At 31.8% G+C, this 27758-nt stretch overlaps 1 protein-coding gene across 1 annotated transcript; it reads left to right on the top strand.

Annotated features, from left to right (window-relative positions):
- The first annotated feature begins 721 nt into the window (after window positions 1–721).
- Window positions 722–27758, top strand: LOC145322063 (heparan-alpha-glucosaminide N-acetyltransferase-like). Its single transcript, XM_080163834.1, has 22 exons — window positions 722–813; window positions 3651–3754; window positions 4774–4829; window positions 5117–5203; window positions 5609–5732; window positions 5938–6085; window positions 6913–7019; window positions 8097–8206; window positions 8603–8657; window positions 9916–9980; window positions 10248–10345; window positions 16008–16113; window positions 16635–16702; window positions 16897–17023; window positions 17447–17514; window positions 17840–17947; window positions 18822–18928; window positions 19348–19434; window positions 19787–19861; window positions 20502–20593; window positions 24572–24705; window positions 27513–27758. The coding sequence occupies exons 1-22, from the start codon at window positions 774–776 to the stop codon at window positions 27611–27613; spliced, it is 2067 nt and encodes a 688-aa protein (XP_080019960.1). The 5' UTR covers window positions 722–773; the 3' UTR covers window positions 27614–27758.

Here is a 27758-nt window from a genome sequence, read left to right as displayed (position 1 = left end):
GGGTTAGGTGCGATGTTACGAAAGGGACTTTACCCAAAAAAAACTACACAAGTGTTCATTAAAAGAAGGGCATTTTGCAAAATAAAATATTTTAAATTTTTTTTATACTTGTACTTTTGTATGTATCCTATTTATCAAAAATAAATGATTAATTGTATTAAATTATATAAAAAGATGATGTTTTATATTATATATAAATAAAATTATAAGCATATTACATATGCATAAAAAAAATTCAAGACATTGAAATGAAATTTTGATATTACCTTATTTATTAGGTACCTATTAATGATTTGTTAAGTATTTTAAACTTTTTCAGATACAATTTTTTTTTGTCAATCAAAATTATTTTGCTTGTATCTTTTAAGTCGGTCATAATTAAAATTTCTTTTTTACTGTACACTCAGTTTAAAAAATGTAGTTGGAGACAAAAATAATTTATCTTCAGATAAATTGTTCCTTCCTTAATGTTTAAAACTTTCAGGGCTCGGCAGCCGTGCCTAAGCCGCACTTAAGCCTAAAATTTAAACCCGCTAGTGTGACAATAAAAGTTCTCAAAAACATAGATTGTCCGTTTAGGAACAGGGTTAGACATCCAGCTAAATATTATAGTAATGATTTCACTGATTTGACGCGTGGCTGCCGATTCCCGAAAACTAATTGAGTAAGTGTTATACACTAAAAATATGAATATAAATTACAAGATAAGTGTATGATGTAAGTATGGTATACAAATGTTTCAGATGGATAATGTAATGAAATGTTAATAAAATATGCAAATAGCTGTACTTGGAAACCCGATTAGTGGATTAGGTAAATAAAGGTTTCAGATCCAAGAATTGCAATTAATGTTGTACCAGTTGAATTTACTGTTCTTATGTAAAGGGATGATATACAATCATAAAATAAGATAGTATTTTTGGCATAGATAGATAATTCATATGTTGAGAAAATACTGCAGTTTTTAAATGTTTTTTTTCGGTGATAATGCTAAAAAAATTTAATGTGGGTAATTTTATAAGCAAGGCAAAAGAAATTGTCTCGTTGATTTCATGTAATTCGGTTTCAAGTCGTAGTTGCATTATGAGATTTGACTTTAAACTTATTATAAATTTTATCAAAGAACGATCATATTATAGGCTAGGTTTTATTTTCTCCTTCACCCTTTATCACTGTCTTTTCTATAATTAGGGTCAGTCAGTCCGTACGTCTGGAACGGATAGCTTTTTTTTGTTAAATTAGGCATGTTAGAATTATCCCATCGATTTCAAACTTTGCTTGGTGATTCCTGTAGTAGTTAGGTACGATTTAGAAAGCGTAGCAACTCTATAATCGTTACCAAAATGTCCCTACGTCCAGTTTAAACATGTTGATTTTTAACTTTTTTAACAACAAATTTGTATGTGATGAAATTATCTGATTGATCTGATTTTTGGAATACTTATTCCAAGGACAACAAAGTTACGTACAATGCTATAAGCATCTCTGTAATCAAGTCCTAAAAACGTTAATTAGCCTATATTTATTCAATTAATTTACTTACAAATTTGAATTCTGACACTCTACAAGTATTAATGATCGTTTGTCCTACCGTTTAAGAGCTTCGCTTTTATGGATGTTGTCATCCTTGTTTTCATATTAAAATTATAACTTTAAATCAAACCTTTATTCTATACAAACAATGCTATTACCTAGGTATTTGATTTATCACTTAAAAGGTTTTATATTTACCTCACAATCAAGAATCACAGTATGATTTCTGTTTGGCTATCCTTTTCCGGAGCTGAGCTGTGATTTAATTATATTATGGCAATTCCACACGAAATAACTTGTTAAGATCTGATCCCCCCCTTATTTTTAATTTCTTTTAGTTGTTCGTTTGATTATAACTTAAAGTCAGGTCATATTGGGTAATTAGAGAGAGAGAGGTCACAATAGGCTGTTTATTACACTAGTCTCCAAAGTGTTATAATAACGTTTTCTTATTGTTGGCCAAACAACTTTGGGGACTTTAGTTTTGATTGGTTCATTTATTAAGTAGAGTGTTCAAACGTTTCAACTATTAATTAAATCTACAGAAGAGGTAATTTTGTGCGTCATCATTTGGGATGTGCATAAATGTATCGCCCTGCAGGTATTGCCTTAAAGGGTTAGGTACTTGGAAACAAATTTGCCTTCCCCTTATTTTAAATTTATTTCAAAAAAAAAAAAAAAGGGTGTGGGGATTATCAGTGCTTAACATGCACTTTGTGTGAAAGAAAAGATTTTATCACTGATAAGTACTTTGTACTTGATTAAACATACTATCTTGTAAACAATACTTATTGTGGGTTTCTGTTTACTTCACATAGTATTAGGACAAATATTTATAATTAATGGATACAGTCTTTAAATTAAATGCTTACCTACTAAAAATTATGCATATCTAATATTATTTTGAATTTTTTTTATTAGAACTAGTTCTTTTGTCACTTTATTTAATTTCTTTTCATTCATAGGTTCGCTAATAAATTTATAAGCATAGATGTGTATAACCCAAACAACTACTTGATTTCGATGGTGGAACTTTTTTATTCTGCTGATAAATTGCTTTCTGCTCTTTTGTAGCGTTTTAGACTAGTGTTAAAATATCCCTTGCTATTGGCTGATATTCAAAGGCCCAATTAAAAGTTATTTAACTCATGTCCACTCTATTCTTTTACTTTCATGGTTCGCTACTCATTGATGTTGTTTACTTTGAATTTCTATGCATGTTAGTTTTTTTAATAAAGCATCATACTCCTTGTTTATTAGATTCATTATTGATAAGGATTAAGTTGAGGAGTTTCTGTGGATAAGATTATATTTCCTAACATAGTTTAGTTTAGTTTAATAATGCACTTAAACGTAATTATATTTGTTGTTGTTGTGTTGATTCAATTGTTCAAATATTTAAGGTTCAGATACTTATGTATGAGTGATGCTAAACTCTAATTTATTTGGTTCTTTGAGTGGTGTTGAAATTATAGGGATGAGATATTTATCCATTAATGATTATAAACAATATTTTTTTTTTTTTTTTTACTTTATCGGATTTATTATTACTTGAATTTACACCAGATTATCATTACTATAATAAAGTGAAACTTAAAGCTAGCTAAAATAACGATCCCATCAACCCACTCCCTTTATCCCATTCCCTCCCCTCCTACTGGATATACGAACTGGCCAATAGATGATGTCCATGTTAGCAACCTAAATTGACGACACATTTTCCTGTCATAATATTATTCACATAAATTCAAATCCATTTTCCATTATGAATAAGATTGGATACTTTTGCATTTGTCTATGTCAATATTTTTCAAACTGACTAGTTTTCTCATGTGAAGAGATGAGATACATCTGCACTTCTGATAACAATTCATTCTCAAATATCCTTTTATAAAAGTCAAATGCCGTTTGTGTCTGTACTGAAGGATCTCACAAACCCTTGAACAATGTAGCTTCTCAGGGTACAGGGAAAGTTAAAACTATTTTACCTACAAGTCATAATAAAATAAAGAAGCTCCATTAGTTTTAGCTTACTAAAATTTTGTAGATTTAAATTTAGCCTGTCTTCAGTCAAATAACAACAAAATATACCTACTAATGAGTAATTTTTTTTTCAGATTTGTTGGTGTATGTATGTGTAGTTTGTCGGCTGATTGTCTTCTATGGCTGGAATTCTCTACACATTGTCTACTATAGAAAGTTGGCCACGCAAAATATTTTTGTAAGTATTGGAAGTTTTTTAAATATGTAATACTAGAGTTGGCTCGATATAATTATCTCCCTATTGGCTAGTTTTCTATATGCATATCTATTTCTCAATAAATCTATTTTCCTCACCCGGCATTACTATCTAAAAGAAAGTAAATATTTAATAATCTAAATGATTTTAAAAAGATTTTTTAAATTATATTTTTTTCTTTACATTACCATCACCAAAGGGTTAATGATGATGATTACAATTTTAGTTTAATATTTGAACACACAAAGTGTCGCCACAATCGAATTCTTTTAAAATAGAGTTTTCTTAAATTTATTATATTATAAATCTAAATTTTCTTTTTTATAAATTAGAAATTAAATACATTGATATAAGGTAAATAGCAACATGAAATTAAAAAAAGGAATTTATTTTTAATAAAGTAAAATAATGGGTCTTATCGTTCTGGGCAATGAGAGTTTATTATGGATTATTGGAGCACTATGAGTTTTAAACAAATATTCCTTGGAAAACTTGAGCTTGTTTATAGACATTTATTTCCTATATAGATCTGACATGGATCTTGAAGCAATTAAGCAGGCCGTTTTGTACATGTTAAAAATTGGAAGATTTCATTAAATAAAAGTTATCACAAATATACTTAGTAAATAAAAAGTCGTACAAAATATGCAGTGATCTAAAGGGATAGGACAATGGCCGATAAATTTATGTATATCCCCAATGATGATACTCAAAATTACCCTTTAGAAGTTTAGATATAACTAGTGGTCTAAAGTTAGAACGTATGGACACTGAACTTAATGGGCCAACCAATCAACATTCAATAAAAGTCCCCAAAGTTATTACCAAAGCCAACCAATAAGAATTATTTTGGGAATAATGCAATAAACAGCCAAATGTCATTTGAGAAATACGTCACTTTGTATTAAAACATCCTTTTAATTTTATCAAAATAAATAGAGTGTTTTATTACATATGTTTAGCCATAAACAATAATTACTATTTAGTATGTATATTTTTAGGAATTTCTAGATTTTCTGTATACTGATATTTGGCTACAATTACTGTTAATTAAAAGGTATTTTTTCACGTATTGCATTACATTTATACAAGTGCTTTCCATCAAAGTGGGTGCACAGAAACCTCTTCTTATGCTGACATAAAGATAAACTGAATTACATACTGAATGCTTATTGGTATAGGGAAACTTGACAAAATTTTCATCGGTCTATCTTGAATTGCAGCTAAAAAATCACATTCCTCCCATAAGGTTACGGACTGTCGGAAAGACAAAGTGAATTATAGAGTAGTTCCGCTAGAAAAAGAAATAATTTGTTTCACTGCAATAACGTATTATTTATGTAGGATAGTGTTAGAGAAACTGAATGAGATTATAATAATTCTATTTGAAACTGATGAACTCATTATAACTATGGAAGAATTAAGACGAAGGTATATTCCAATCCTTATATGAAAATAATAAGATACCTGTAGCGAAGGATCTCTCGTAAACCGATGTGGTTCTCCTTTGGTCAAAGGAAGTTCATAACTTTAAGAAATTTACCATCACAATCAGAATATAAATCCTCTAAAAGAAAGTTCCTCATGCTTTTTAAAAACATTTTCTTTTCAAAAGTAGAATAGAAATTTTAGGGTCGACTTTCCCCTCACCTCTTCCATTAAGTGCCCCCATGGCCTCCTCTTGGGACTTACATGTTATTATTAGAAAAATTAGGAAAAGTATCATTTATTAATCCAAATTCTGAAATATTAAAATAACTAGGGTATAATAGAAAGGTTAACCTAGAACAACAAAAATTTGAATTATTTCTTGCTATTAATTTATTTTTGTTTTAGTTTTATGTGCGGAAGTCCAGGGGTGACAGGGTCGGGTCCCCGCCTTGGAAAAGTTCACCTGGACCGGGCCTGTGTAATTATTAATGGTGGATTACAAAACATCAATTATACTATCAAATCTAGGGTAAGTATTTGTAGACGACAGGGATCTTCAGGGAAAGTTTCAGTTGAAAGTTGAAACTAGCCAATCGAAATTTTTTAAACGTATCATAAGTTTTTGAGTCATGGAATAAGATAATGCGGCTAGAAGACAAATGAATGAGATCTGTGCATTGTAATGATTGTGGATATAACTAACTTCTTCCTAATTTTAAATAAAATTATTTCAGGTATCCGAATGTTATAGTTGTGCCTATACACCTGTGTGGACAGGTATGATTGGCAGCCAGCCTCTGGCGGCAACCTCCAGCAATATACCTGGCGGCATTTCAGCGGACAACTCATTTCAAGTTGATACAAGATACACAACTTATTTAGGTATATTCGAACATAGATTATTGTCTTACTATTTTGTCAAATGTAGCAATTCTATAAATATTATTATTGGTTATACATAATTTTTTTTGTTGACACAAAAAAAAACACAATTGCCAAGGGTCTTAAGTAGTGTTTTGGAGCCGGAGCTGGATCCGGAGCCGTATTTTTCGTTAAAAACGGCTCCGGCTCCGGATTAGCTAAAAATGATTTTTTAAAGTAATATTATAATTTGGCAACGGTCTATTTCCATATAATAAACTGAAAAACTATTGTTACTTAACAAATAGACACACATCCTTCTACTTTTATATAGCTTTAATCAAATAAAAGCAAAATATTTTATATTATTTATTTTATTTTATCAAATTCAATAATGAAAAAAAATTTATATATTAATATTAAGGTAGGAGCCGGAGCCGGAGCTGGAGCAGGAGCCGGAGCCGCATCAAAATTATACGGCTCCGACACCCTGGACTCTTAAGGGATAAGATAATGGTCATTAAAATAATATATATTATGCATCTCCAAGGTTGATAAACAAAATGCCCCTTTCTCTAGATTATTTTTATTGATTAAATGATTATACACAATATTTTTGAGAAAATCAATCATATTTCCAACCAAGTATCCCAACGTTTTTAAGCCAGCGAATATAAATCTTTGAGTAACAGTGTAATTTGTAATATGTTTTTATTACTACCTATATTATTACCTTGAAAAAATTGCTTTGAGCAAAAACTCTTTGTAGTTTTGATTTGTACAACTTACGTTTACTTTATATTTTGTTATGTCTGTACATAAGTTTTCAATAAGATATTATTTTTTAGAAATTCTGAGAAACGAAAGCAGTAATATAAGTTGCAGCACATACTATCACTTTGCTCAATATGGTGTCTACAATCTTTCTTTAGACAACTGTACCATAAGTGTTCAGGTAAAGTACACAGTACACATCTCAATATGATATCTACAATCTTTCTTTAGACAACTGTACCATAAGTGTTCAGGTAAAGTACACAGTACACATCTCAATATAGTGTCTACAATCTGTCATTAGATAATGGACAACCTTGCTATAACTTTTTTAACAACTTTTTGTATGATAAAATAATCCCATTTTTCGGATTTTTGGAACATTGATTCATAGAACAACATAGTGTAATATTTTATGTGAAGCATCACTAATATAAAGTCTTAAAATTGTAAGTATGTCCCTAAACAGAATTCTTTATTTACGCAATTTTAAAGCAAGTTTTGACACTTTATAAGTGTTATGTTCGTTTGTACAAAAGTTTGATTTTTAAGTTTCGCTTGTATTATGTTGACATTCTTGCTTCATTCAAAATTATAAGAAAATATTTTGAATATATCACCACCATAGACGCCCAAGCTTTTTTGGGGGGGGGGAGGGTAAAAAATTTTAAGGGGGGGGTAATTCGGAATTGGGGGGGGGATAAAATGGGGCGCGAAGCGCGCCGAAATTTTTTTTACCCCCCCCAAATTTTTACCCCGGGGGTAAAATTTGCTTGGGGGGGTAATTACCCCCCCCTGAAATCTGTTGGCAGGGGTAAATTTAGTTTAGGGGTAATTTAAATCTTATTAAATATTTAGTATAAAAAATGCGCGCAAAGCGCGCAAAAATTTTTTTTATTAGAGATTTTTTATTTTGGGGGGGTATTTACCCCCCCCCCCAAAAAATTGTTTGAGGGGGGTAAATACCCCCTCCTAAATGGTTGGGGTATTTACCCCCAGGGTAGGAGTAAATTTGAAATGGGGGGGGGGGTAAAATGAAAAAAAATTTAAGGTTGCCTACGGCACCCCCAAAATCGTTCGGGGGGGGGGGGGGTTAATCGCCCCATTACCCCCCCCCCCCTTGGACGTCTATGATCACCACTACCTAAAATTTAAGATTTTACGATAGAAATTTGTATAAATCAATTACTATATATAATTAACAATTGAAAAGCAATCTATAATTTGTAAGCATTAATACAATAATTAAAATGTTCAGGAGAAGGGATCTAATGCGTACATACCCCTATTCTGGGGAATGGTGATCATTTGCCTTCTGGCTGGGCTCAGGCTAACCTACCAAGCAATATATAAAACTTCAGTATTCAGGTATGATTGTATCAGGGATGGTAATCCGAATCCTTTTCGAATTATTCTGCCAATATTTGGATAAAAACTCAGAATCCCAATTCGAAATCCGTGAAAATTTATTATATTTAGTTAGGATTAATCCTGAATTCGCATCCGTTTAGGATGAATCTGCAAATATTTTTACCATTCGAATCCGATTTTGTGATAAGTGCCTAGGATTGTTATCTCTTGATAATATTGCTTCACTTTATCATGATTTAGGGAGTGCAATAATTTATCGTCCATTGCCCTATCTCATAATATCCTTGATTTTGCACATTGATGATTATTTTTTAGGGTTATTCTATTATTAACAGAAATACCCCTATATAAATGTTATTTAAATACATTTTCATATTTTGATTTTGATTTTAGACGTTTTCTGGTTTGGCTTTCTTTGAGAACAGAAGTTCAAAATGATTTGACTCAGGTAAATAATATTTACATCATAGCTGAAGTTAGTTGCATGCTTGTTTATATATGATTATGTAACTCCTACATAAGTAACACAAACTTTTTCATTGCCTATTTTGCCCTAATGGACAGCCTAGCCTTAATAATTTGAACATGTTCCAATTATTTTTTCTATTTACGGAAAAATCATTTATTTCCCAAGAAGCAACGGAGATTAAACGTTACTTTCTTGGAAACATTGTTTGGTAATATAACACCAAGCCAAGCCATGTTAACCGGCCAGACTCCACCTCCTCACCAACCTCCCTCCCCTCCACACTTCCATCACCCCATCTATACACCTGTGTTAACCTTGTGCTTTTCCCGCGTGCCTGGAATTGTTTTTGATCCATTATAATCTATATAGGGTGTGAAAAAAGGGAATATTTCCCTTTTATTCTGTTGGAGACTCCCCCATGTTATGGGGTACCCTTTACTCGCCTGGCTAAAGAGCGAGTCACTTATTGTGAATTTAAGAAATCTTTGGCAAGAACCTTTGTAGTTTTTTTTACTATAAGACTGCCTTGCAATTTTGACTTTTCATCAATTTTGTAAGTCCCCAAATGAGCCCAGTAAGCTAAAACTGGGAACCCACCAACTTCATTAACCTACTCCTGCCCAAAATGCTTGCTATCAATCAAACCAATCAACTCGTGACAAACTGAAACTTAAACATCAAACCAAATAATATTTGAATTGTGTAGTTAGATTATTATGTTTTTTTTTCGTATTTTACTTAATATATTATGTATGATTTTTTCTGTAAAACGAATAAATCATTTCAACAAAAAAAAGCTACTAGTAGAAATATGTATATTGATGAAAATAGGTATAAATATTAATTAGGGATACGTATAATAAGGTTACATTAATACATATACTTCAAAAGTAAAACCAATAAATATCTGTAATATAATAATACAAATGAAAATCTAATTTGCCCTTATCACAAATATTTATCATTAAGAATTTGAAAATTCAGGTATAGTCCCTTTCGTAACATCGCACCTTATGGGGCGATTCTTCGTATTTTTCACAGTAGCTTTTCTCCTATTTCTAGCCCCTGCGGGGCCAATTACCTAACCTTGTGTGGCAATCACCTAACCCAATATAACCTAACCTAACCTAAAATAACCAATAAAAAGCCATTTTAAAAATACGACGAATCGCTCCTTATGGGGCGATGTTACGAAAGGGACTATTCCCGAAAATTCTAATCTAAAAAAATTTTTTAGTTTGCGGACACTTCTGCTTTGCTAGAAACAAATGAAGAGACAACTAAACGTTCCAGAAGATTAAGGCAAGTTTTACAATGATTGTTTAAATCAAATAACTTCTGTAATGGGTAGTTGGTTCGCTGTGTCTATATCTGAAGAGTTAGGCTTCATTAAGTTCATTAAGTTGAACGACTAATTATGTGTATAATCATTGGGGATGTACATCAATTTATCGGCTATTGTCTTGTCCCTTTGGATCCATGATATTTAGTAATGACAAACCAATACGTAGCTAGGATATTAGGATGAAATGTAATCAAGTCCCTTGTCTTTATTTTACATAATTTTAGGTCTTTGGATGCGTTTCGTGGCTTATCAATATCTGTGATGATTTTTGTTAATTACGGAGGAGGCAATTATTATTTCTTCAATCATTCTCCTTGGAATGGTAAGTATTATTTGTTATTTACTTTTGCTGTAAAATTAGGAAAAATGAAATAATAGAAGAAATTTTTTAGTGAATGAGAATGGTAAATAAGTTTTGGTAAATTCTGAATATTTAAATTTAGATTAGATTAGATTAGATTTATTATTCTTGGGTGTACATACATAGAAAAAAAAACTACAATAATAAATGAATTAAATGAATATTATATACATTTATATATACAGAAAAATTTTATTGATATGGTTAATTTATAAAAATATTTTCTTCCCAAATGGCAGTTTCCTAAAAAATAGGAGTATGCAGTAATGTGTATTCACACATTGTTTTCATACAGGCCATATAAATTAGACAAAAAAAAGATAATAAGCAATAAATGAAATCATATTGGAGAGGAAAGAATGATAATAGGAAGGATTGATTAGGGCATACAAGTCTCACACCATTATTGCAATAATAGAAATTTAAAAAAAATTTAAACAAATAAATTTTGATTAATTTATCAGATTTCAAACAATATTGAAAAGAAATATAAATTTATCTACATTCTTGACATAATGGGTTGTTACACACTAGAATTAAGCTTGATAACAAAGATTCTTTTAGATTTTTAATAAATTTTTTTCTTGGTTGATTGTGGGTTAATAAATCATTATTACAATGGTTATTCCATAATTCTTGAAAATGATACTTAGGAAATCTTTCAATAGATTTAAACTTCGGCTTTTTAACATCAAACATATTTGAGTTTCTAAGATTTCTGGTATGTAATTGGTTACGGCGAAGCCATGTACCTTGAAAGGAACTTGGTAGCTTACTGTTTATAAAATCATACATAAATAATAATTTCAAATAATTAGCTGATTCATGTAAAGGAAGGACATTCATTTTTTTAAATAAAGGCATTGTGTGTGAGATGTGTTTCTTACTAAAAACAATTCTTATTGCCTTTTTTTGCAATTTAATTAATGGTTCCATAGTAGATTTAAGACCACAACTCCAGGCAGGTAAACAGTAAAGTAAATGACTATTTATAAGGGAATGAAAAAGCATTTTTTTGCTATCTAAATTCAGTATATGTTTAGCTCTATTTATAAGAAATAAGGAACTAGAAATTTTTTTACGTAAATGTTCTACATGATATTTAAAATTTAAAGAAGGATCTATAAATACACCTAGGAATTTAATTGCAGGAATATTGCTACTTGAATTGACATAATTTAAGATTTTTATTTTCTCAGGATCAAACTCATTTTCATTGTTAAAGTTTAGCTTAATATTAAGAGCATTCCAATCAATAGTATTTTCGTTTTTATTAAATATCATAATTTTAGTTTTATCAGGATTTAAGCTCATTTGATTACTCCTAAACCAATCAGATATCTTTTTAAGTTCATTGTTTAATTTCAGTTTTATCTCTGTAAAGTTTTTACCAGAAATTAAAAAATTACTGTCATCAGCAAATAATAGGGTAAATAAATCAGTACAGTTTTTAAGATCATTTATGTAGATTAAAAATAGAATTGGTCCTAAAATAGAGCCCTGTGGGACGCCTCTATCTATTTTCAGCTTTGTTGAGTCAGTGTTGTTTACATGTACAAATTGCTGTCTATTACTTAAATAATTTTTAAACCATTCAAGTTCAATGCCATTAATGCCAATTTTTGACAACTTTTTAATTAAAATATGGTGTGGAATTGTATCAAAACATTTTGCAAGATCACAGAAGACTCCAATTACAGTTTTATTATCGTTTTTTGCTTCGGCTATGTAATTTAAGAGGTGTACCACAGGGTGTATTGTAGACTTTTTTGATTGAAATCCATACTGATGTTCAAAAATGATATTATTACTAATCAAATAACAAGAAAGTTGTTGATAAATGACTTTTTCTAAAACTTTTGAGAAAATAGCTAATAAACTTATTGGCCTATAGTTTGATGGATCAGCTTTTTCATTAGAATTATTCCCTTTTAACTTAAAAATAGGTATAACTTTTGCGATTTTTAATTCAGAAGGTATTTTTCCAGTTAAAATAGTTTGGTTAATGACATGAGAGAGAGGAAGAGCAATAACAGAAATAATTTTCTTTAAAAAAGAATTTGACAGGCCAAAAATGTCCATACTTTGTTTATTTCCCATTTTTTTAACAATATCTATAACTATATTTGGGTTTATTGTATGCATTTTAAAACTGGAATTATAATTAGGTATATAGCTACACGGATCAATGTTAGAAGGATTTATTTTAGATGATATCTTGCTTGCTACAGAAGTGAAGTGTTCATTCAATTTCTCAGAAATTTCTGCATTATCCAAATATATAGAATCATTAAACTTCAATTCATTGATACATGTTGCTTTATCTTTTGTTTTTCGGATTGCATCTCTAATAATATCCCAAGTTTTCCTCAAGTCAGATTTACATTTTTTTAGCTCATTACAATAATACAATTTTTTAGCTGTTTTTATTGCACGATTATAGACATTTCTATATCTATTATATAACCTAATATTTTCAGCAGTTGGTTCATTAATACTTAACGTTGACAATTCAAATTTTTTATCTCTAGATCTCATTAAACCATCAGTCATAAATTTTTCAATTTTATGTATGTTCTTATTAATTCTTATCTTTTGTAAAGGAAAAGAAAGTTCATAAAATTCATTAAAAAGCTCATAAAATTTATTAAAGCAATGTTGGGGTTCCATACTGTTAGTTACATTTTCCCAATTAACATTTCTTAATAGATTGATAAACTCAGTAATTTTTTCTTCATTAATATTTCTTGTAAAAATAAATGATTCTTTACTTGCTTTATATGAATAAGGTGTTATTGTGAAAATTGGAAAATGATCAGATATATCATTTAATAAAATTCCTGAATGAAAACTATTATCTTTTGCGTTAGTAAAAATTTGGTCAATACATGTTGCTGTTGTTCTAGAAATTCTTGTTGGTCTTGTTATCAAAGATAAAAAACCATTTGCAATGCAATTTTCAAGAAAATCATTTGTTTTTTCATGACAATAGTATTTTAGAATATCAAAATTAGAATCTGTGAAAATGTAAGAGGCACATTTAAAAGACATTAATTTACTTTGTAGGTTAGAAAAATTATCAATAAAAAAATCCATTTGTTGAGATTCTGTAAATCCAATTTTAGTAGTATTAGGCCGGTAGACATTACTTAAAATAAATTTCTCTCTGTTATATTCAAGTTGAATTGTGAGTGACTCAAATAAACCTTCTTCAAATGTTGACAATTCATTCAATATTTTGAATTTTAGATTTTTATGAATATAATAGGCTATCCCGCCGCCCCCTTTATTCTTTCTACACTTATAGATAAAGATATAATCATCTATTTTAAAAATATCTTGGTCATAGATAGTCCAGACTTCTTGCAATGATATTACATCTATTATGACTTTATTTTCTTTTAAATAATCTATATATTCTTTAAGCTGAATAAATTTACTATTGAGACTTTGTATGTTCCAAGAGAGAAATTTTAATGTTTTAAATTGTTTACATTTTTCAATAAATTGTTTGTTATTAAAATATGCACATGATAAATCAATTTCATAATACGGATTTTCATAATTATTACCATTTAATGTAGAATCTTTATATCTAGATAAGAAATCATATTCAATATTATTTAAAATCTGACAGATACTGCCCACCCTATCGAAAATCATTACATAAATATAGTGTGAGACATATACATAAAAGGTATAATGAAGAAAGGAAGTTGAAGCTGTAAGGGGAAAATAGGGAGAAGTTTTTAATGAATGAAAGATATGGAAATTGGGTATAATTTAACATATATTCAATATTATTTAAAATCTGACAGATACTGCCCACCCTATCGAAAATCATTACATAAATATAGTGTGAGACATATACATAAAAGGTATAATGAAGAAAGGAAGTTGAAGCTGTAAGGGGAAAATAGGGAGAAGTTTTTAATGAATGAAAGATATGGAAATTGGGTATAATTTAACATATAAACAAAGATCACTAACAAGGGTATAAAATTATATTTACATGAAGCAATTTTTAGTTGCGAAGCTACTCTATAATTGAAATATTGTAAAATATAATGTAAGAGGATAAAACTTAATCAAAGTATTACATATAATAGAATAATAATGTTTATCTCTTAACAATATTTCTCAATTATTTGATTGGGTGTGATTTCAAACATTTTTACTTTAAATACTTTCTCACTCTTTTTGGTAATAAATTTGACAATTTTGCCATCTAAATGCCAAACTTTTTCAAATTTCTCAGATTGAATCAATTTTTGCATGACAGCATAACGGCGTTTAGTAAGATCAGCAGCAATACGATAGCTTTTTGTGCCTTTTTCACTATCAATTTTCCGAACCTTAGCAAAATTTTTGTTGGCAAGAATTAGATTTCGAAGGTTGCGGTTTTTGAAACGCACAAAAATAGGTGGGCACATATAATTACCACTCTTTGGGATGGGCAATACATGAGCTGTTTCGATGTAATCTGATGGATGTTCAACGCTGAAACCAATAGAATCTTTCTTTTTGATCAACACAGGCTCAAGCACTTCATGCACAGCAGCCATACAAAGCTTAGCATGGTCATATTCAGAGATATTTTTGGCTTGGGCTTCTGGTACAAATAAGCCATTTATACGCACACAGTAATTCCTTGATGCCTGCTCTCTAGCATCCACTCCTTCTCTGACAGTCTCAAGTCCTTCCTTTAAGGGAAGTATATCCTTATCATTAATTTGTGCTTTAAATGCAGATAGTTCGCTTTTTAAAGCATCTAAATCTGCCTTTTTAGGCCTGGACTCAAGATCATCATTGAGCTTCTTTATCTCCTCTTTCAGATCAGTATTTGCGTCCTGCAAATCACTCATGGCTTTAGAAAGAGAAGCCAGTTCTTTTTCATTTGCAGTAATACGGGCAGACAGACTCTCAATTACTTCTAATTTAGATAGTCTATCCTTGATATCCCGAATATCTTCTGTTAGTGTAGTTTCTACACTTAACTTGTTAAACTTTGACATTTTGTTAATTTGATCCCTTGTATAGGAAATGAATTACAAATACATGTGTTTATAGGATGAAAACTAAACACTAACTGCAAGCATTAATCGAAGAAAAGAAAACTTAAGTGATGATAAATCTTTCAATTAAAGTTTTTTCTTCTGTATGCTTGTGGCTATAATTGAAATAAATGATTGGATTTTGATTTTAAGTATCATCAAAGTTTTGCTTTTAATTCATAGTCATAATTAGTGTGTTTTTGACTGTATCAAAACATTTAGCTGAATAATAATGATTTCAATATGTATCTAGAATCTAAATACATGTGTATATTTAAATAATTTTTTAATCACGTGTTAAACAGTTTTTAGCTTATTTGTATGGATTACATGAAAAAAATGTAAAGAATTATAAACGGGTAGCCAAAGTTTCATAGATTCTCAGTTGTAAGCTATAAAAAACTTTGAGTACTTTTTTTTAATCTTGATGGCTTGGTACAAACAATCAGTGCCCAAATTTGTCCACCAATAATTCCAGTCTACAAACGGGATAATTTTGATCATCGTCCAGTTTAGGCAATAATTTATCGTCTAATATATATATTAATCAAGATCCCTAATTTATTAAGGTTTGACCGTGGCAGATTTAGTGTTTCCATGGTTTATCTGGATTATGGGAGTCAGCATGGTCATTTCTATTCAGTCACAACTCAGAAACTCTATCCCAAGATCAAAGTAAGATTTTTTTTATTTTGGAGGTTTCCCTCAAAGTAAATAGTCGCCCTGTAGGGGTTAGACAAAATGAAAAAAATACCTATTTAAACTTTCCCCTCTTTTTCATTAGAATATTTGAAATAATAACAAGGATGATCAAATCCAAGAGTAGCAAGGCTTTAAATAGAATATTTGTTTCCCTAACAAGGAGCCTACATTTCTTTATGATAAAGGTTGAGGTAGGTTGTGCTAAAATTCCGTAAAGGTGTTAGTTTTAAGGCTTAAAAACAGTAGTAGAACGATAATATTCACTAAATATGTGTAATGTGTATTCCTTATTGAATAGAACCATAGACAACAATTTTTTATATTATATTTATTCTACTTCTTGTTCTACTACTGGTTTTAAGCCTTAAAATTCACACCTTTGCGGAATTTTAGCACAACCTACCTCCCTCTTTGTACAATTAAAAATTTTATTAGGCTCTAAAAAAATAATATTATCTTAATTTATTTAATACATTTCTGTCAAACCCTTTTAGAATGATTCGGAAGATACTTAAAAGATCATTTCTCTTGGTTCTTCTTGGTTTAATACTCAATTCTGAAGGTAAGCTAATATTTTCACTGAAAGTTTTATTCTAATTTGATATACAGAATTTAGATAGAATATAAATTGAAACTTGATAAAAAATAAATAACATACCCAAATGGGTGATTGGTGAAGTACCTTAGTTTAATAAAAAATCATTCAGTACAATTTCTGAGTTTATAGAACATGAAATTAATAACCAAATAAATAAGGTGATAGAAATGACCTGAGAAGCCTGCGGATTCCTGGCGTCCTGCAGAGATTTGGGATCTCCTACCTTCTTGTGGCCATACCTGAGGCACTTCTCACTCCCAGAGAATTCACAGGAGAACCTGACAGGTAAATTATCATCTCCTACTTATTTTCAGGGAAGTTACTCTATAATTCACTTTGTATGTCTGTCCTTCAGTCCTTAAAACTATGAGAGCAATGTTATTTTATCGGCTCCTTTTCAAGATAGGCGACTGATTTTTTTTGTGAATATTCCTTTTACCAATAAGCTCCCAGTGTGTAATTATTTGGTCCGTCGGTCTGTCAGTTATGCTACAAAATAAAAATATTAAAATACAAAGAAATATAGGTTTGTGAAAGATTTAGGGATTTCTTTTCTTTATTCTAAATTCTGCCCAATAAATCAATTTGTCCATTTTTCCAAGCATGATATTTTGTGCTACTTATGAATGTTGGCATCCTGGTTTTATTTTTTAAATGAATTATATTTTAGATTACTAGTATTGATAATAATAGATAAATTTTCTTCAGGGGAAACTTTGGATTTATGCTTGATTTAACATCAGCAGGGTGGCAGTGGTTCCTTACTTTCTTTGCAGGTTATTATCCTTGTTATTTATATTAGATCTTAATTTTAACCTATGTATAAAAGCAACAGGATGTATTGTCTGTCTGTTTGTACCAAAGGATCTTGCTAACCGCTGAACCGATGGTTTTCCTTTACAGTGTAGCTTCCCATAGTTCCTGGGAAGGTTATGTTTATTTTTGGGGAGTGGAATTTTAAAAAGATGTCAAATTAATGGCCATTCATATTTTAATTATTGAAAAAGGGATGAATCCCCCCCCCCCCCTCCCGAAAAAAGAAATAGAGAAGGGTTGGGATTAAAAATTCAAACCCCTAAATTGAATGAACTGTTTATTTAGGTGGATTGCATACTGCCATAACCTTTCTGTTACCTGTTCCTGACTGCCCCAAAGGTTACCTGGGCCCTGGAGGATTGGCTGAACAAGGAGAGAACTTCAACTGCACAGGTATGATGTTATAACATCCTGTTCCTGACTGTCCTAAAGTTTACCTGGACCTTGGAGGATTAGCAGAACAAGGAGAAAACTTCATCTGTACTTTACAGGTATGATATTTTAATATCCTGTTCCTGACTATCCTAAGGGTTACCTGGACCCTGGAGGATTGGCACAACAAGAAGATAACTTTAACTGTACTTTACAGGTATGATATTATAATATCCTGTTCCTGACTATCCTAAGGGTTACCTGGACCCTGGAGGATTGGCACAACAAGGAGATAACTTTAATTGGGTACTGGAGGATTGGCAGAACACTCAGGGAGAACTTCAACTGTACAGGTATGATATTATAACATCATGTTCCTGACTGTCCTAAAGTTTACCTGGACCTTGGAGGATTAGCAGAACAAGGAGAAAACTTCATCTGTACTTTACAGGTTTGATATTATAATATCCTGTTCCTGACTATCCTAAGTTACCTGGACCCTGGAGGATTGGCACAACAAGGAGATAACTTTAACTGTACAGGTAAGCTGTTCCTGACTGTCCTAAGGGTTACCTGGGACCTGTTGGATTGGTGAAACAAAGAGAGTACTTCAATTTTACAGGTATGATGTTATAACATCATGTTCATGACTGTCCTAAAAACATTGTTCCTGTACTTTTTCACAAAGTGTCTATTGAGCACTGAACCCCCTAAATTATTAAATAAATTGAAACAGGGAGGGTGGTGCCTAATTCTTAAACAGAGGAGGAAGGGCTCTAACTCTTTGGGGACGAGGTGCCATGTACCCAATACAACCTAACATGACCTAGAGTAACTTAAACGCTCAAAAATCCACTCCATTTTTTCATAGATTTTTATCAACTCTTCTTTTAAGGTGGAGCAGCCATGTGGGTTGATGTTTCCATCTTTGGAAAAGATCATATTTACCAGACTCCAACCTCCAGACCTGTTTTCCTAGGCAATACACCTCATGACCCCGAGGTAAGTGTAACCATGCGTAAGGGGGTTGTCACACTCCACCCCCCTAAATAAAAAAAAACAAACTTTTTTTTACCCCCTTAAGGTTTAACATCCCGGCCCCAGTTGAATTTCTTGCACGCCACTGCATAAAAAAATAATAGATTACAACCATACCATATTTTAAGAAACAATGTATAGTCTTCAAATTTTCGGGCATTTGTAAAGTTTCTTATTTAGATATTGTATTTAATGAATAACCAAATAATCATTATCAATGTCAAAAATACACTTTTATCGCAATGATGACTATTTTTTAATAAATACATATAGGTATACATCAGCATTTTCTATGAGAAAATTAAATATGGAAAAAAATCTCTTAAAACTTTTTTTTTAAATCATCCAATTAGTTTTGTAAAAATAATCAGTATCTTGTTTAGGGATTACTTGGTACACTAAACTCTGTAGTTCTTGTTTGGCTCGGCGTAGCAGCTGGTCGTGTACTGCTAGTACACCAAACATGGCAGGTAAAAGAAATTATTTTGAACAAAAAAACATTATGATGAATGTTAACCTTTTAATCTTAAATTTAATTTGAATTGCCTATCGATTTTAATCTTTGTAGGATGCTTCCTGTAACAGTCAGGTGCAATTTTAAAATCTATAATTAATATTAGAAAGTCGTTATTTCAATTTAAAACATCTTGTATTTAAATCAATTGAGAAGAGATTTATGAGAAAATTTTTGTTTAAACTGAATAATGTTAATTGCGATGTTGTATAACAAATATACAAATGGCGATTATATTTCTTAAATTTGTTTTTTTTTGAAAATTAACCCCAACAAGATTTAGGTAATAAACAGATAAAACTTTTTAGAGTCGAGTAAAACGTTGGTTAGCCTTCTCCATGTTGACTGGTTTAGCAGCTGCCTGTCTATGTGGGTTCTCAAAGGTATGCCTATATTTTGTCGTTTTAGCCGTTACTTTTTGTCAGAATACTACTTCTATTTTTTTGGGACTCAAAGTAGGACCATGAAATTTTTTTTTAAAATTCTCCATGTTGACTGTTTAGCAGCTGCCTGGCTATGTGGATTCTCAAAGGTATGCCTATATTTTGTGAAAAATATACTAATTATGGAATGTCATTTATGCAGTACGCTGCTATTGATATAAAGTAAATGAGATTAACTTTCTTATGGATCTCCGGTAAAAATACAGGCGTTTTTATTTATATCTAACAATTACTTTATGAACAAAATAAAAACAGCATCATATTTGGCTCTGTTCTTCTAGACTTGCTAGACTCAAAAGAATCAACAACACAAAAAGAATACTGCTTAATCCAAAAGGCGTGTCTAATGATGGTGGAAAATCCCTCTACGTCCCTTTAAACCCCCCTTTGACAGAAGTTTACACAACCTAAAACAGAATGGGTGTTTCAAGATATACCTTAAGGATCACATCCACCTTATGATACTATAATACCCACTCGAACGAGTGCGGGGAGTTTAAAAAAACGTAAGGTCGGTGTAAAAATCCCCTTGATAAATCCTGCGCACGCCACAAACCTACCTAATCTATTTAATTTTCAGAATGAGGGTATAATTCCGGTGAACAAAAACCTGTGGTCACTCTCCTTCATTCTTGCCACAGCCTCCTTTGCCTTCATACTATTATCTGCTATGTAAGTTTTTTTTTAAATTAACAGCGATCTTAAGGGATAAGACAACTAACGATAAATTGATATACATCCCCAATGATGATTAACATAATTACCCCTTTCGTATATTAAATGTTTTGTTTAAGGTGACACTACTTGTTTGAAACCAATCAATCAAAATTCAAAAGTACTCAATGTTCCTGAGTCAACGAATCCTTATAATAAAGTAACAGGATGTTTGTCTGTGTGTACCGAAGGATCTCGCCAACCGCTTAACCGATCGGGCTCTCCTTAACAGGGTAGCTTCTCATAGGTCCCGGGAAGGTTTATAACTTCTTTGGGGGAGGGTACCACTAGGGCAGGAGGTACTTCTTGAAGTACTGGGGGATATTGACGTCCCTCCCCTTACCAGTCACCCTTCCTTCCAGGGATATGAAAGGTTTGCGTAGGACTAACTATCCTACCTGTAAAAATCATCACAGTTACAGAAACCACCCACAAAACCTCAAACACTTATGGCTTTAACACAGCCAGAGGTGTGCATGAAACAAGAACTGTTGGAACTGATGCTCAGTTTACTGAGAATATGAAAGATGATGGTGAAACCCGAAAGGAAGCTATCAACTTGATGACAGGACCAATAAGTTCTAAGCAAAGCTGTAAGATAGGAACCTGGAATGTTAGAACAATGTATGAGTCAACTAAAACAGCCCAAGTAGTTAAAGAAATGACAAGTTACAATATCGGAATACTTGGAATTGCAGAATGTAGATGGACAGGACAAGGACAAACCACAACCAAAGATGGCCACCTAATACTTTATTCTGGTCATGAAAGTCAACATATGTATGGGGTTGCTATAATTATCCAAAAACGACATGTCAATTCACTAATAGACTGGAAACCTATATCAGACAGAATAATTAAGGCTAGATTCCAATCAAGGCACTGCAAGTTGACCCTTATCCAATGCTATGCCCCAACAAATGACAAAAGTGAAGAAGTAAAACAAGAGTTTTATGATCAACTGCAATCAATCAGAAACTCAGTACCCAAACATGACATGTGTCTAGTTCTTGGAGATATGAATGCTAAAGTAGGAACTGACAGGACTGGAGTGGAAAATGCAATGGGACACTTTGGCATAGGTACAAGAAATGAAAATGGAGAACTTTTACTTGAATTCTGTTTAAATAATGATATGGTCGTAGGAGGTACATTATTCCAACACAAAAACATTCACAAATATACCTGGACAACACCTGATGGACAAACAAGAAACATGATTGACCATATTATGATCAATAGAAAATGGGTCAACTCAATGCAAGACTGTAGGAGCTATAGAGGAGCCGACATATTCAGTGACCATGAACTAGTTGTCAGTAAGATTAAATTAAAGCTGAAGCGTACTGGCCATGATAAAAAGAGTGAGATTGGCAGACAATATGATTCTTCAAGATTAAAGGACCCAGTGATAAAGAATGAATTTGTCTTAAAACTCAGAAATAGATTGTCTTAGAGGACCTAAATGACGAGACTGAGATCACTTGGACTTCAATTAAAGAAAACTTTCAATCTACTGCTAAGGAAATCCTAGGACACAAGAAACCAGAGAAAAAGGACTGGATCTCTGAAGAAACATGGAACAAAATAGAAGAGAGAAAGAATCTTAAAAACAAAATTCACAATGCTCAACATTTGGCTGACATGGGCAATTTAAGAGCTGAATATACTGCTAAAGACAAAGAAGTCAAAAAGCGCACAAGGAAAGACAAGAGAGATTACATTGACAATCTGGCTGAAAAGGCCCAGAGAGCAGCTGACTTCGGTAACATGAAAACAGTATACAACATAACCAAGCAATTAAGTGGCAAATATAACAAAAAGAGTGGTGAAACTATCAAGGCTAAAGATGGTAAATTACTCACTACAGAAAAAGAAGTTGCTGAAAGGTGGAAATCACATTTTGAAGAAGTGTTGAACAGACCTGAACCTGAAATTACTGCTGAACCAGAACCAGGACATGAAATAGACATAGACACAAGACCACCAACTATTCAAGAAGTTAAAGCTGCTATACATAGTCTAAAGAACGACAAAGCACCTGGACCTGACTTGATAACTGCTGAAATGCTTAAGGCAGACATAGATCTTTCTGCTAGGACTCTGACTGATCTCTTTGATAAAATTTGGAGACAAGAAAAGATACCAACTGACTGGTCTAAAGGTATAATCATAAAACTACCTAAGAAGGGAGATTTGAACAATTGTGATAATTGGAGAGGAATTATGCTGCTTTCTATCCCAAGCAAGGTCCTATGTAAAGTTATTTTAAACAGAATTGATGAGAAAATTGACAATAAACTAAGAGAAGAACAAGCTGGGTTCCGTGCTGGAAGAGGCTGTGTTGACCAAATTTTCACCCTTAGGACAGTTATTGAACAATGTGTTGAATTTAACAAGCCACTCCATGTAAATTTTGTTGATTTCTCTAAGGCCTTTGACTCCATACACAGACAAACACTCTGGAAAATACTAAGAAGTTATGGTATACCTGAAAAGATGATAATTATGATAACTAAATTTTATGACAACTTCCAAGCCTGTGTTTCAGTTGGAAACAATAAGACATCTGATTTCTTTAAAATAAGCACTGGAGTTAGACAGGGATGCATTTTATCACCTATTCTATTTATATTGGTCATTGACTGGGTGATGAAGAAAACCACAGAGGACAAAAAACGTGGCCTCCAGCTGGGCATACTAGGACACCTAGAAGATCTGGACTTTGCTGATGATCTGGCACTGATTTCAGAAACAATTAAACATCTACAAGCTAAGACAGATAGACTAGTCAAATACGCAGGACAAGTCGGGCTCTTTGTTAATGTCAAGAAGACTGAAATTATGAATATACCTACAAACCCTGATCAAACTATAACAATAAATGGTGAACAATTGAAACAAAGCAACAAATTCACCTATTTGGGGAGTGTTATCAGCAGTGAAAATGGCTCAAAAGCTGATATTAAAACCAGGATTGATAAGGCTAGGGTTGCTTTCAACAGTCTACACAACGTTTGGAATTCAAAGAAACTTGCTCTGAAAACAAAAATCAGACTTTACAACAGTAATGTAAAATCAGTTCTCCTTTATGGAGCTGAATGCTGGAGAACTGTGAAAACTGAAACAAATCAACTTAATGCATTTCACAATAGCTGCCTAAGAAGAATTTGCAAAATATTCTGGCCAAACAAAATATCAAACATTGAGCTGTATGCTAAGACCAAGTGCAATAGTATTGAAGCAGAAGTGAAATTTAAAAGACTAAGATGGCTAGGACATGTGCTCAGAATGGAACAAAATAGGTTTCCAAAAAAAGTGCTTAAAATGGAACCCCACCACTGGTAAACGTAAACGGGGACAACCAAAAATGACCTGGAGGCGGAGCACTGAAAAGGACCTCTTTAATTTGAAATTAACATGGGGAGAAGCTGAAGCACTTGCCACAAAAAGGAATTCATGGAGGAGCAGGGTGGCCGTATTCTCTGGACTCCACAGTCCAAAAGAGAGACGCGACTGAACTGAACTGAACTGAACCACCACTCTCCCATGAGAAATCATGAAAAATCGAATACATTTTTTAAAAAAAATTTGAGAGACTTGAACGAAACATTGGTAGGTATCGTAGAGACTTGAACAAAAAAAACAACATTTACAGTGCCACTAGAGGCCTCTAGGGGCGTAACCGCTAGTAACGAATAAGATGGTTATAAAGTGTAATTTACAATCCAATGTTCCTCTCCTCCCTGAGCAAACCCTTTCTATAGCTCAAAAGTCAAAAGTGTCGTCAGCTTGTCTGTTATTAACGTTATAATAAGCCCATAGCCATGCTCTATAACAACTAACTAAGGCAAAGGTTATGTAATAAAAGGGTAGATTACCTGTAGGATGATACCTTACACGAATTTTTCAAGTTTTATCCTATTTTTTGTTCAGGTATCTTCTGATTGACGTGTTCAAATTCTGGTCTGGCAGTCCCCTCCACTTTCCTGGCATGAACTCCATCCTGTTGTACATTGGACATGAAATGGTGGACGGCATGATCCCCTGGTCCTGGAAGCCTTTCTCAGGTATGCCTAAAGGCTAAAATAGTCCTAACATGAAAAGTTTTTTTATAAAGCTTACCTTATCTTTATCCTGCCTATAGTTTTTAGAAGGCATTGAACAGGTTAGATTAATTTTAAAAAACTAATCAAATTAGCATATAGTTTGCTGTACTTATAAGTGTTGAATACAAAAGTAACCCTCTGTCTATAAGAAATGGAAAGGGGGAAATTTCTCGACTGTTATTAAAGATAGTCGGCGGAAATCTCTTGTGAATATTGCCTATGCCAAAGAGCATTTTAGTATGTAAATAGGGTACATGGCGTTCCTGCAACTGGCAGAAATACATCTGGATGTATTTTTGTCAAAATGTAAAAAAACTCTGCCAAAAATACAGTCATACTTAAAGTAACCGCCATGAATACATCTAACACAGGCATTTATACATACATCCAAAATTGTCAATTTTACATCTCTTTCTTGCCAATTTCACATCTAAACTTTTTTATATGTCATAAATACATCCCATACATTTTAAGTAATAATAAACAATAGTGAACTGTACAGTAGACATTTATCATTAATACAAGATATCAATACAATACAGCAGGGCTTAGAAAATGCAGCAACACATTTCATAAAATATGATCTTCCTCTCTTGGGACTCTACAAAAATAAAGAATTTAAAAAGATAGATAGATATCGGCACCTCGGGGCTAAAAAAACTGGTTTTAATCTAATAATTGTACATTCTATATCCGCGGAAAGCGGTTTATAATACGATGAAAGAAATAACTATTCTTTAATTCACTGATTAGATTTTACGTAAGTATTATCTATAATTCTTACACTTTTAATAACTATAATTGTAACCTTAATACAAGGAATGTACATACTATTTGTTGCACATTTATTTTACTATGCTAATAAACTTTTACCTTAATATCAGACATTATAATAAACGAAAGAAAACTATCATAATCCTAAGTATATATACATTTACAATTTCACCGCCAGTAGAGTTTAGATATGAGTAAAATATTGTACAAATTATTAATGTTATGTGGTAAATAGCTCGACATTTTCTTACAAAAATGGGGTATTCCTATCCAGTTTTTTGTTTAGGAATGAATATTTCTTACCCGAGGGAATAAATGATGGACCGATAGGTCATCATTTATTCACGAGGGTAAGAAATATTCATTCCTAAACAAAAAACTGGACAGGAATATCATTCTCATTTAAACAAAAACTCATTTTTATGCTAGTAAAATGTGGTTTAATTTTGGTTTTTAAATTTCATTTATTTCCCTGGTATAATTTTTCTTTCTTTTAGTAATTAATAAAAATTATAAAATCTTCCAAAAAAAATTAAAAATCTTCTAAAATCATACCAGGGATATAAATGAGATACCAGGGAAATAAATGAATATTTACATCCACTATTTAAGGGGTTGTTTATATGGGAATGTTTATTTCCATGTAATTTTTAATAGTATATAACTATAACCAGCCCCCAGCCCCCTTGTACAATCTATTGGATGTTTTGTTTATCTATTTTGGTTTTGCAATAAAATATTACTTTAATTGAGAAAATTAAGAAATGGTTATATTTATCTGTGCTTCGCTACTTCGATGTTGACATCCTTGTTTATTACAATACATGATTTTACATTATGCTTAAATATTTTCTTTGTTTTTTAAAGATTAAAAGTCCCCCTCTCTCGCTTCCCTTTTCTTCTGTATTTTTTTAAAAGCGAAGCTTTTCTATAATTAGGGTCGGTCCGTACGTCCGTCCGTCCGTCCGTACGTCCGTCCGAGATAGATAGCTTTTATTTGTTAATTTAGGCATGTTAGAATTGTCCTATCGATTTCAAACTTGCATGATGATTCCTGTAGTAGTTGGGTACGATTTAGAAAGCGTAGCAACTCTATAATCATTACCAGAATGTCCGTACGTCCATTTTAAACATGTTGATTTTTCTACTTTTTTAACAACAAATTTTCAAGTGTTCTAATTATCCGTTTGATCTGATTTTTGGTATATTGATTCCTGGGACAACAAAGAACAATATTATAAGCGAAGCAACTCTATAATCAAGTCTAAAAATATAAGTATGTCCATAAACATTATCCTGCTTCAAGCAGTTTTTCAACAAATTTACTTACAATTTTGCTTCGGCTCTTATACTTTTAAATTCTGATTATTCAGTTTAGATACTATACAAGTGTTAATGTCCGTTTGTCCTACCGTTTCAGTGCTTCGCTTTTATGGATGTTGTCATCCTTGTTTTTAATTTCAATACTTATATTTAAAAACATAATTATAATTTTTTTTTCTTTAAAATATTAGGTACCTATAAGATCCAATATTTTTTATTTTGAATTATCGTCCTGAAATGTACAGGATGTATTTATGACATATAAAAAAGTTTAGATGTGAAATTGGCAAGAAATAGATGTATATTTGACAATTTTGGATGTTTAAATGCATGTGTTAGATGTATATTTGTCAGTATACCTACGATATATAGCAAATTACTGTCGAATTTACATCCAGACAAACAATTTTGACAAAAATACATCCACTGTATTATGCCAGTTGCAGGAACGGCAACGTCCCTGTAAATAACTTGTTCCGTTGGTCTATCGGTATTTGACATCTTTAAAAGAGAAAAAAATTCTACTCTGCTGCTATTGTTGGTCTGTCTGTAATGTTAAGAAATACCTATCAAGTTTTTTAAAATGGAAGGAAATAAGTTATTTTTTAACACTAAATTTACAGGAAAAAAATATTAAATCATCGAACGATATTTATGAGTTTTCATTTCAGAATCGCATGCTGAACAACTAGCCATGAACATGTGGGGAGCTGGGCTCTGGATTATCACTAGTTATGTACTCTACAAGAAGAAAGTCTTTTTGGCCTTGTAAATGGGCCCTGGATTATCTCTAGTTATGTACTCTACAAGAAGAAAGTCTTTTTGGCCTTGTAAATGGGCCCTGGATTAGCAATTGTTATGTACTCTACAAGAAGAAAGTACTTTTAGTATTTTAAATGGGCCCTGGATTGTCTTAG

This window comes from Acartia tonsa, chromosome 6 (genome assembly GCF_053477335.1).
Source record: "Acartia tonsa isolate MP-2025a chromosome 6, ASM5347733v1, whole genome shotgun sequence".
NCBI classification, from domain to species: domain Eukaryota; kingdom Metazoa; phylum Arthropoda; class Copepoda; order Calanoida; family Acartiidae; genus Acartia; species Acartia tonsa.
Note: the sequence above shows the minus strand (reverse complement) of the source record. Positions and strands in the feature narration are given on the sequence as shown.

Excerpts from the sequence above, each read along its gene's own strand:
- LOC145322063 (XM_080163834.1), top strand. The coding sequence starts at position 774 with ATGCAAATAGCTGTACTTGGAAACCCGATTAGTGGATTAG. Across the intron at positions 19,435-19,786 it reads TAGTACACCAAACATGGCAG|AGTCGAGTAAAACGTTGGTT; the intron begins GTAAAAGAAATT and ends AAAACTTTTTAG. Across the intron at positions 20,594-24,571 it reads TTCATACTATTATCTGCTAT|GTATCTTCTGATTGACGTGT; the intron begins GTAAGTTTTTTT and ends TTTTTTGTTCAG.